The sequence below is a fragment of the Mobula hypostoma genome, chromosome 4 (genome assembly GCF_963921235.1).
Source record: "Mobula hypostoma chromosome 4, sMobHyp1.1, whole genome shotgun sequence".
NCBI lineage: Eukaryota > Metazoa > Chordata > Chondrichthyes > Myliobatiformes > Myliobatidae > Mobula > Mobula hypostoma.
In genome coordinates this window covers 54,322,712-54,335,264 of record NC_086100.1, presented here as the reverse complement: position 1 = coordinate 54,335,264, position 12,553 = coordinate 54,322,712, and the positions used below count along the sequence as shown (strand labels likewise).

General features: G+C 45.0%; 1 protein-coding gene across 1 annotated transcript in view; it reads right to left on the bottom strand.

Annotated features, from left to right (window-relative positions):
* Positions 1-12,553, bottom strand: part of lekr1 (leucine, glutamate and lysine rich 1) — a 162,178-nt gene that overhangs the window by 79,778 nt on the left and 69,847 nt on the right. The window contains exon 7 of the mRNA XM_063047290.1: positions 6,254-6,328. Coding sequence (XP_062903360.1) covers positions 6,254-6,328 — 75 coding nt within the window. The remainder of the gene's footprint in view (positions 1-6,253; positions 6,329-12,553) is intronic.

Here is a 12,553-nt window from a genome sequence, read left to right as displayed (position 1 = left end):
CATTGGTTTTCCCATACCATGCCATTATGCAGCAGTCAGCACACTTTCCACCACACATCTATAGAAGTTTGCCAAGGTTTTTGATGAAATGCCAAATCTCCACAAACTCCTAAGGAATTTCAAGTGCTGACCTGCTTTCTTTGTGATTATATTTATATGATGGGTCCAGGACAAGTCCGCTGAGATAGTGACACCCAGGAATTTAAAATGATTGACCCTCTCCACCACTGATCCTCTGATTACTGCTTATAGACCTCTGGTTTCCCTTTCCTGAAGTCCACAATCAGTTCCTTGGTCTTATTGACATTGAGTGAAAGGTTGTTGTTATTACACCACTCAGCCAAATTTTCAGTGTCCCTCTTGTATGCTGATTCACCACTATCTTTGATACAGACAACAACAGCAAACTCGTATACAGGTGTCCCCCGCTTTTCGAACGTTCGCTTTACAAAACCTCACTGTTACAAAAGACCTACATTAGTACCCTGTTTTTGCTTTTAGAAGGTGTTTTCACTGTTACGAAAAAAAAGCAGCGCGTGATAAAAAATCAACACGCGAAAAAATCAGCGCGCGATAAAAGGCAGCGCGCGCCCGGAGCAGCCACTCTCCCCCGGATTTGGAACGGCATTGCTTTAACACGTGCCTGTGAGCAGCAGTTTGCAAGATGAGTTCTGAGGTATTGGAAAAGCCTGAAAGAGCTCGTAAGGGTGTTACACTTAGCATAAAACTAGACATAATTAAGCGTTTTGATTGTGGTGAACGAAGTAAGGACAAAGTGAGTTTGGCTTGTGGAAGCTGACGAACATGATGTTGAAGAGGTTTTGACATCCCATGACCAAGAACTGATAGATGAAGAGCTGATGCAATTGGAAGAGGAAAGGATAACAATCGAAACCGAATGCAGTAGCGAAATGAACCTGAAGCAACTGCGTGAGATTTTCCCTGCAATGATAAAGTACGACTTTAATTTTGAAAGGGTACGTAGGTTTAGGGGATATTTGCAGGATGGTTTGAGTGCTTACAAAGAACTGTATGATAGAAAAATGTGCGAGGCTCAGCAGTCAAGCAAGCCTTCCACATCAGCCACAGCAGACAATGAACCTTGACCTTCGACATTGAGGTGGGCAGTCATAGGAGAAGATGATCCGCCTGCTCTAATGGAAACAGACGGCGAGATGACACCCCAGTGTCCCACCACACCAACCCCTGGGCCACGGACAGATACCGATTCATGGAGAATGCAGCGGTAGCTGGGAGGCACACAGCACATCTTTAAGAAAAAAGCCGAAATAAAGAAGCTAATTAATTAGGTGCTGCCCGACACGTAAATGTCGGCCCAGATCAGAGGCGATGCAATTGGCAATCGACACTGATCTGGGCCGACAATAACGTGTCGGGCGGCACCTAATTAATTAGCATGTTTATTTCAACTTTTTTCTTAAAGATGTGCTGTGTGCCTTCCGGCTACTGCTGGACCCCTGCATGCTTCGCGGCAATGTATCTGTCGGCGGCCTGGAGGGTGGGGGCCACTGCACCACCCAACCTGCGACGACTCAGTCTAACACACCATCACCAGTGTGCTCTGCGCTGTCTTCCCGATTCCCGTAAGTGATACTACACTGTACATACATTATTTATACTTTGTATAGGCGGTGTATTTTTACGTGTTATTTGGTACATTTGGCAGCTTCATAGCTTAAAGGTTACTGGAGAGAGTGTTTTTGCCAACACCGCTTGCGTGAGATTTTCTGCCGAGAGTGCTTGCATGACATTTTCGCTACAGAGAACAGTGCTGGCAATGATTGTGGAAAAGTATTTCTACTTTATATAGGCTGTGTGTTTATCATATTATTCCTGCTTTTACTAAATGTTATTGTTACTTTAGGTTTTATGTGTTATTTGGCATGATTTGGTAGGTTATTTTTGGGTCTGCGAACGCTCACAAAATCTTCCCATATAAATAAATGGTAATTGCTTCTTCGCTTTACGACATTTCGGCTTACGAACCGTTTCACAGGAACGCTCTACCTTCGGATGGCGCGGGAAACCTGTATAGTGTTGGAGCTGTATTCATCCACACAGTCATAGGTGTCAAGTGAGTAGAGTAAGGAACTAAGCATACATCACTGTGGTGCTCCTGTGCTGATGGAGATCGTAGAGGAGAAGTATTTGCCAATCTGGTGTCTGCAAGTGAGGAAATCAAGGATCCAATTGCACAAGGAAATATTGACGCCCAGGTCTTCGAGTTTACTGACTAATTTTGAGGAGATGATGGTATTAAATGCTGAGCTATAATCAATAAAGAGCATCCTGTTGTTTGCATTTTTGTTGTCCAGATGTCCCAGGGCTGTGTGAAGAACCAATGAGCTGACATCTGCTGCAGACCTGTTGCTTCAGTAGGCAAATTGGAACGGTTCGAAGTCGCCACTCAGATAAGAGCTGAGTGTATATATACAGCGCTTATAAAAAGTATTCACCCCCCCAGAAGTTTTCATGCTTTATTGTTTTACAACATTGAATAACAGTGGATTTAATTTGGCTTTTTATTCACACAGATCGACAGAAAAAGACTCTTTCATGTCAAAGTCAAAACAGATCTCTACAAAATAATCTAAATTAATTGCAAGTATAAAACACAAAATAATCGATTGCATAGTATCACTCCCTTCAAGTCAGTATATAGTAGATGTACGTCTGGTTGCAATTACAGCCTTGAGTCTCTATCAGCTTTGCAAATCTGGACACTGCAATTTTTCCCCATTCTTCTTTACAAAACTGCTCAAGCTCTGTCAGATTGCATGGGGATCATGAGTGAACAGCCCTTTTCAAGTCCAGCCACAAATTTTCAATTGGACTGAGGTCCAGATTCTGATTTGGCCACTCCAGGACATTAACTTTGTTGTTGTTAAGCCATTCCTGTGTAGCTTTGGATTTGTGCTTGGAGTCATAGGCTTGCTGGAAAACAAATCTTCTCCCAAGTTGCATTTCTCTTGCAGACTGCATTAGGTTTTCCTCCAGGATTTCCCTGTATTTTGCTGCATTCATGACTGTACCTTTCCCTTTCAAAGCGTACCTAAAATGCATTCAGTTTATCTAGGAGTGAAGCATCACAACCACTCATGATGTCAGCTTTCACTTTGTAGGAATTAATGGCCTACAAGCCCTGCCAGAGCTGTTGTGTATCCGATTCCATCTCTAACCACAAACAGAATTATTTTCTCACTCTTAAAATAGCCTTCCATAGGTCCTACCTGGATTTCTTGTATTGTTCTGGATCAGCAGTCTTGAGTGCCACAGATTTAGCTCTCAGCAGGCGACAAATATCCTGGTTCATTCACAGCTTTTGCTTTGGGTATGTCTGTGAAGTCACACACTTATCCACCCAGGTCTTGATGAAGTCAGTGACAACAGTGGCATATTCATTCACACTCAAAGATTAATCCCTGAATATTGTCTTGTCCACCCACTCAAAGCAGTCTCATAAGTGCTCCTCTGCCTCCCTTGACCATACCTCTTTGTCCTCAACACTGGTCCCGCAGTCTTTAATCTCTACCTTCACACTGGGAATAGAATTATGGATCAGACTTTCCAAAGCATAGACATGGGATGGTACAACAAGCATTCCTTATGGTGGTATAACAGTGGTCGTGTGTTGACTCCTCCGGTTCCAGAGGTGATATGTTGGTGTTAGTTGTTCAGAGACTTTTTCAAGCTGTTCTGCTTGAAATCTCACACAATGAGAGGGAAGGTGTGCTGTTTTGTGTCTGTTGTTTATGTTGTTGAGCTCTTCTAGTGCCTGCCTGATGTTGGCCTGAGGTGGACTGTACAAGGTTACCAGCATGATGGCAGAAAACTCCCTCAGTAGGTAAAAACAAAAGTCATTTGATCACTAGATGTTCCAGGTCAGGTGAGCCAGGACTGAACAGAACTGCCACGTTTCTGCACCACATTAAGTTAATCATAAAGCATACTCCACCTCCTCTGCCTTTAAAAGACTGAGCTGTCCTGTTTTTGCAGAGAATGGTGAAGCCACCAGGCTGCACTTCTGCAACTGAAATTCTGGTTGTGAGCCATGTTTTCATAAAGCAGAGTGCACAGCAGTCCTTGATGTGTCTCTGATACAGCAATCTTGCTCTGAGGTCTTCAGTTTTATTTCCTAGAGAGTGTACATTCGCCACCAGGATAGGCAGGAGTGAAAGTCTTAAACCCCTATGTTTCAATTGTAGCTGTAGGCCAGTCCAGCGTCCCCGCTTCCTTTTTCTTAAAGGGGAACTGCACTCGCAACTTGAGTCTGCCATCCTTGGTCCTTTGGTTTTGAAAATTGACAGATTTTTCAAATGTCTTAAGAGTGATATTGCTTACTGAGGTACTGATGGCTGTGACTGTGGATTTCAGCCATACTAGTCCAAAAAGGGACTTTCTGATGATTCCCACTGGAGCTGCATGCAAAGAGTCGCTACTTAATAGCGCCAGCTCAGCGTTGAACAACGTCATCCCTTCAGTACTAATCAATAAGTTTCAGAATCTGGGCCTCTGTATGTCCCCCTACAACTGGATCCTTGATATACTCATTAGGAGACTGAAGGCAGTGTGGATTGAAAATAACATCTCATCCTCAGAAACCTGATTCTGATTACGTATTTACTTTTTACTAATTCACATAAATTCAGCGAGAACATATTTTATTCTGCATCTCAAATATCTGGGAAGTGATTTGTGAATTTTGTAAGGGCAAGTTTCTGTTATCTAATCCAGCGGTCCCCAACCATGAGGCCGCAAAGCATGTGCTACCGGACCGTGAGGAAATGATATGAGTCAGCTGCACCTTTCCTCATTCCCTGTAACACACTGTTGAACCTGAATATAGGGTTGCCAACTGTCCCGTATTTGCCGGGACATCCCGTATATTGGGCTAAATTGGTTTGTCCCATACGGCAGCGGTCCCCAACCATCGGGCCATGGACTGGTACTGGGCCGCAAAGCATGTGCTACTGGGCCGCGAGGAAATGATATGATGTGGCAATATGAGTCAGCTGCACCTTTCCTCATTCCCTGTCACACCCATTGTTGAACTTGTATGCACGCAAGGTCATCACGCACGCGTCATCCATGTCAACGCGGGAAGAAGATCAACTCCTCAAGCTTGCAAATGATGGCGGGCTGAAAAGTATGTTTGACATAACATCTCTGCCGGCATTCTGGATCACAGTCAAGGCTGAATATCCTGAGATAGCCACAAAAGCACTGAAAACGTTGCTTCCATTTCCAACATATCTCTGCAATGAATGCAACAAAAACTAAATTGTGGAATAGACTGGACACAAGGAACCCCCTTCGAGTATCGCTGTCTCCCATCACTCCTCGATGGCACTGTCTTGTTGCAGGGAACAAGTATTCAGCCCAGGGCTCCCACTGATTCAGCGATATTGGTGTGTTGCAATGATTTTATATGTTCATACAGGGAAAATATGCGCTGTGTGTTTAATATCCATACGTTACTTAAAATGTTATGATGCTATTGACTTATATAACCATATAACAATTACAGCACGGAAAAAGGCCACCTCTGCCCTCCTAGTCCGTGCCGAACGCTACTCTCACCTAGTCCCACCGACCTGCACTCAGCCCATAACCCTCCATTCCTTTCCTGTCCATATACCTATACCTTTTCTTTAAATGATAATATCGAACCTGTCTCTACCACTTCTACTGGAAGTTCATTCAACACTTACTTCAAGCTCCCCTGTCCTCCCCTGATAATTGACTTATCACTATATTCATGCGAGGAAAATATGCGCTGTGTGTTTAATATTAAATTTGTTAGATAAACCCTTCTAGAGAGGAAATTGAGTGTATTAGCCACTTATCACCTATATTCTGGTCGTGATTAACACTCCCCCCCCCCACCATACAGAATCGCCAAAAACGATTTGTAGAAGAAAAATTGACACATACACGCATGCGCACTGGTGCCCGCGCAAGGCTTCATGGTCATTGTAGTCTTTCACAGGGTAAACACAACGTATTTGACTGCTATTCTTGTCCGTTGGCAACACTACACTGCCCCCCGCCGCCCCCCCCCCCCGGTCGGGTGGTCCGCAAGAATATTGTCAATAATAAACCGGTCCGCAGTGCAAAAAGGGTTGGGAACCCCTGATCTAATCGGCCATAATATGGGGGTCACTGTAATAAATACTACTTTCTGGGTACTTTATTAATAATACATAATTCCAGATGAAGGCCTAAGATGTACCTTGATCGTTGTTCTTCATGTGCACATTCTAGTTCATTTATTTTTGACAGAAGATCTTCCACTTCAGATTTATCCCTGTGATGAGTATAAAAGAAATAACAATTTAGTTTAACTACATCAACATTCTAAAAATTCATCTAAGAAATCGGTTTCCCTTATGAAACCCTTTTTTTTTTACTAGGTGCCTCTGGAAATGTGGCTCGTTAGCCCCTCACTACCCACTGGACTCTGTGGTGAGAAACTCACCTTTCTCAGACTTTGTACATCTAGGGTGTATATGACTTTGCTCCCACCAAATCCATGAGGTTAGGATATTTTGCCCATTCAAACCCCGGTTTGTGTGAATGCCGTGTGATTTTCTGGCCCCGGCAATCGCCCGTCGGCAAGAAATAAGAGATTGTATCCTGAATACAGTTATAAAGAAGTATATTTAAGCAAGTTAACTTAAGCAGTTTAGTCAAGGAAAGAAAGAAAAAAAAACAAAAAGCACCCATTATACTTAAACAGTGACATGTGCACGGTGGAGCTCAAGTCTTCCAGTAGTCATTCTTTCTGATGTACAGACTGCACCAACTCCTATGCACTGCTTTCCGGTAAATGTTCCCTGCTTGGGCTCCATTTGATTGCATGTTTTCGCCTGACTGAATTCTATGGCCAATTCTCTCGTGCTCCTTCTCTCTCTGTCTCCAGCCGAAAAAGACCTCAACCAACACTGCTGTCAGTCACAAAACCACTCCCCCAACCTCGTCAAGAACTTTTTTTCAGTTCCATTCTCCTGACTGGATGACACACATTCCTAAGCATCCCTTATCTTTAATGGTAATCCAAACACTGCCAGCAGAACACACGGCTTCTACAGAAAGACCATTGTATGAAACATTAGCAGTAAAACCTTTAACAGGGATTTATACTCTCCCCCCACCAAAAATAGTCATGTCCTCATGACTCTGAAATTCATCAACCCCTCATTAATAACACAGTTTTCAAAGGAATTTTGTGATGTCAGGACCTCCAACCCATTCATAACTGGTAGTGACATATCTCACTAAGGGAATAGGCACAACACTCTGTTCCCCAGTACAACACAGGCCAGCCTATCTGGGGGCTTTCCTGACTATTGAGACCTCCTTATTCCATCATCTACTTCTTCAGTTTCAGACACTCCTTGGGATCTTTCCTGTCTATGTGGAGAGGCCTCTCCCTGTCCAGTACTCGTGCCTTCTGGCAACTCAAGCTTCCCTGTCACTTGACTGACCTCAGCTTCATTCCCAGTAGTTTGGATTGTCCAGCTGCAAACATGCCTGTCCACTACTAGTTCCCCCCACTCCCCCCGCCCCAGTACATCTGCATGAGGAGGTGTGGAAATCTCTGTCAATTATTGGGGAGTTTGCATAGGGTAGTATATACCACACCCCAATTTTCTCATCTTCTGAGTCTGTACAACATTCAGTTGTTAAATCCTTAACAGGCATCTCCACTGCTTGTCCTTCTGTTCTCCCACAAGGACGGAGAGTCCTCTTACTAGGTGTAGGATTCATTTCAGTCTCTGGGTCAACACGTATCTCTTATCCCAGAGGTAGAAGGTGGTTCAGATACACAATCTTGACAAGTCCGTTCCCATCCTCTGTTTTCACCTGAAAAACTGGAACATTTAGCATCTGACTTTGCACTATGTAAGGAATAGCCACCCAGCAGTCAGCCAACTTATGCTTCCCTGGTAGCCCCAAATTCCTTATGAGAACTCTGTCTCCAGGCATTAGTTGGGAGAACCTAACCTTTTGATCATATCTCTTCTTATTTCCTTGATTCCGCTTGGAAGCAGAGACCTTGGCTAGTTCATAAACCTTTTGTGATTCCCTCCTCATGTCAGACTCATACTTAAGATAGATCTTCTGTGGCAAGTCTTCCCCACCAGTCCCAAAACAGAGGTCAACAGGCAACCTTGCTTTGTGCCCAAACGTCAAATAATATGGCGAGTATCCAGTAGCTTAATTTTGTGTATAGTTGTAGCAGTGGACCAGATGCCCAATATATTGACTCCATTTGTTCTTGCTGATATCCAAGGTTCCAAGCATGGCTAGCACCATCTGGTTGAACCTCTCAGGCAGGGGTATCACTCTGAGCGTGATAAGACATAGTCCTCGATTCTTCGGCTCCAAGCATGCTCAGTAATTCATGTATGAGCCAACTCTCAAAATCCCGTCCCTGATTGTTATGTATGCATCTGGGAAGGCCATAATGAACAAAATACTTTTCCCATAACACGCCAAGGTGGACGGCCTCTGGTTCTTTGTAGGGAAGGCTTGAGCATATCTGGTGTGGTGATCAGTGATAACCAAGACATTCACCGTGTTGCTGGAATCAAGCTCTATGAAGAGGAAATCTATACATACTAGATCAAACGGCCCCGTGCTCTGCAAATGGGATAAAGGAGCAGTCCTCGTAGGCAGCATCTTCCTTCGAATACAGCAAATGCACAACTTACAGTACTCTTCAACCTCAGGCTTAATTCATGGACAGTAGAACTGATCTTGGATAAATCCTTAGGTCTTCTCAAACACCAAATGGCCTGATTTCAACACAATCTTCTGATACTTCTCAGGCAGAACCAACAGGGAACGCTGAGGTCCGTGACCTGGTTCCTCAACTTCAGTTTGTTCCATTGGCAGGGCGTTTCATTTTTTCCACATGGGCCAGATTCCCTTTCACAACAGCTGACCAAACAGTACCTATACAAGGGTCATCTCACTGAGTGGGGGCCACTTCCCCATGACTGATTGCAGGCAACTGCTTTGTATTCAAAGCGGTCAGGTTGTAGTAAGCTTGTGGAATGCACAACCAGAAGCTCCCAAATGATCCACAGCTCTATCCTGCCCTTGCCTTGCCTCTGACTTCCCCATGAGGGAAACTGGCACATTGCTTTAACTCCAGGTGCAGGAATGCTCACCCACTCTCTGTCCATTTCCAGCCCGCCATGCGCACGTTGGGACAATGCATCCGCATCAATGTTCCAACTCACCGGCCGGTATTTCAGGGTGAAATCATAGGCAGACAACACTGTCAACCAACGATGGCCTGTGGCATACAACTTCGCAAAGGTCAGGATATAAGTCAATGGATTGTGTCCATCCTCACCTCAAACTTGGCACTACATAGATAATCATTTAACTTATCCACTACAACATATCTCAATGCCAGAAACTCCAATTTGTTTGTGGGGTAGTTTCACTCAGAGAGTGACAGGCTCTCCTGACAAAAGCGACAGGTTTTGACCCTGCGCTCTGATCCTGATATAGAACGCCCCTTAAGCCCTCTCGGCTGGCGTTGTTATGCAATACATAAGCCAATTGGGGGTATGCAAAAGCCAACACAGGTGCTTTTGTCAGTAGTTTCTTCAGCAACTGAAAGACATCTTCACATTTTGCATTCCATCTTGCTCCAAAAGGCTCTGAAGGGCTAAGACAATCTTTACCATCTTCTCCATTGGTCCTCCTCCCTTTCTTCCCCAAGGGAAGATAACTGCACAGAAGCTGATTCAAAGGGTGACTCACTTTAGAGTAGTCCTTCACAAACCTCTTCGAACTTCAACATCTTCTCTGTCAATCTTGTTTTCCAACCTCCAGGTATCAAGGAGTCACCAAAATTGAATGACTTGGCTGTCACCTTCCCCTTTCCAGCAGATGGTTTCTCTTTGGCTTTTCTCACAGAAAAAGATGTGCCATCGGCATTCCCTGCCTGAGGCTGATCTCCCTCTCTGAGATTTTCCTGATAATCACTGTCATCCAGTTTACCTGTACAACCGAACGACTTCTGTGGTGGCCAGTGCGATCATGTTTGCTGTTGTGTGCTGGGGCAGCAGGCTGAGGGTAGCAGACACCAACAGAGTCAACAAACTCATTCATAAGGCCAGTGATGTTGTGGGGATGGAACTGGACTCTCTGACGGTGGTGTCTGAAAAGAGGATGCTGTCCAAGTTGCATGCCATCTTGGTCAATGTCTCCCATCCACTATATAATGTACTGGTTGAACACAGGAGTACATTCAGCCAGAGACTCATTCCACCGAGATGCAACACAGAGCGTCATAGGAAGTCATTCCTGCCTGTGGCCATCAAACTTTACAACTCCTCCCTTGGCGGGTCGGACCCCACTAGCCAATAGGCTAGTCCTGGAGTTATTTCCTGGCATAATTTACATATTACTATTTAATTATTTATGGTGCAACTGTAACAAAAATCAATTCCCCCCGGGATCTATAAAGTATGATTATAACTATGACTATGCAGTTTTGGCCTCATCAATACCCCAGTGGGTAAGTGTGACTCCTCTTCGAGGTCTTCCGGATCATCCACCAGGAGGGTCTCAGCATCAGGCATTCTGGGAAATTTGGGGTCTCCCGTCACTCGAGCTACTTCCTCAGGCTATAACATGACGGGGTTGGACTGGGTGTACCACACAGTTCCTTGTCTGTGCCATCATCCAGTCTAAGAAGGGCATGCACTTCCTCAGAAGCAGTTCTGAACACCAGTTGAATGGACAAAGTTTTCAGAAAGCTCTCTCCACCTCTCTCCTTGCAAGCTCCCACCAGCTTCCTCACGATAGGAGCATTTGTTCCCACAAGAATTGAAGCTTCACCTTTCTGGACCAGGCCTGGACAAAACAAAACTAACATATCAAGGACCTCACCAACTCCCACATCTGCCTCTGAAAACTCCAGCTTCAATGACAAGTAACCATTGTATGGGTAGTCATCAGTACTGAGTCCCCAGAGCTCTAGGGCACTGAGTGGCGTCAATGGTAAATATGTCAAATGTTGGTTGTAGAAGCAGAGTAACCTGAGAACCTGTGTGCAGTATAACTCTAGCATAAATACCCTCGATCTGTAGGGATATACTGGAACCTGACCCCACTAAGCCTTCTGGAATAGGGTTTTGCACTAGTATTTTCCTTGATACATTAATTGGAACATACCCTGCGAGACACCAGGCTACACCCTCACTGAGTCTCTCCAAAGTTTCCCGACTTCCCTTTCTGCTTTATTAACCGTAAGTTCACAATTCGAACGTTTTCCCATCCTTCACACTTCCACCTGAAGTGTCCCTCCTCACCACAGTTGTAACAGACAATGCCGGTCGCTCCTTTTTCAAGGTACCCCGTTCAATAGAAACCTTCTGTTTAATACATCCCATCAGTGGGTCCGGCTCCCTATTGGCTCTATCATGCTTGGTGACAACACCCGCCAATAACAACTGAGAAACCTCAGCTCTAAAATCTGCCACAAACTCCTGTAACACCCCCGTTTGTGGGACGTCAGGAGTCATTTCAGCAACAGAGGCTATCACGGAGAACTGTACCCTGCTGACAGAGGCCTCCCACTCCTCCATCACTTTTTCCTTCTCTGATCAGCTCAACAAATGAAAGAGAGGGGCTGTCTTATGAGACATTTGGACGCTGAAAGCGATCATATCTTGTGACTGTGCACCCTTTGCCACATGGTCCATTCTTAATTGATTCAGCTCAGCCAGTTGGATCTCTATGTCACAAGCAACACAGCTGTCTCTCTAGCCGAAAATGTAGACAGAAAGTTTCTCCCCCTTCTCCTCTAACATGCTCCTAAACCCCACTGTAAACTCCATTGGGCCAAAAATGCTTTCCAGCGCTTGCATGTAGCCCACGGTAGTAGCAAAGGGGTTCTCTGTCTTCAAGGGCCTCACCACTTCAGCCGCCCGACCTTTTAGACTCTCTACCAGTTGCTGTCTTTTCACATTATCGGAGCACTGCCACTCATCCAGCACCTGAGAGCTTGGCCCCACCCAAGTCTCATATTCCTCCTCCTCCTCCTTGGTAGTGGGCTTCACTCCTGAGAAAATTCTCTGCCTATAATAACTTTGACTCTTCGACGGTGCACTTTGCCTTTTATCTGCGAGGGATGTAAGGGCCGATACCAACTCAGAATTTTCACCCCTCGCTGGAGGACTCAATCGATCTTCCAATTCAGACCACTCCTTCTCCTCGCTCTGCAGAAACGAGAGCAACTTGTCTTTAAAGTCTCCCCCCTCAGCTACGGGAAACTCAACTTCCAATACAGCACCCTCACCTACACTCCCCTCTTCTCTGAAGGTATGGACGGCCCATGGCCCACCTCTCCCGAGGTACCAATAGTACCGGGCAGACCCACTCCCTTGATGTCATTGCTAGTCTGAACTAAATTGAAATCTTTGCCTGCTGTTTGGTCAAACTGCTACTCCATGATGGTACCTTTTCCTAATGCTTTAACGATACTTAAAACCCTAATCAACTG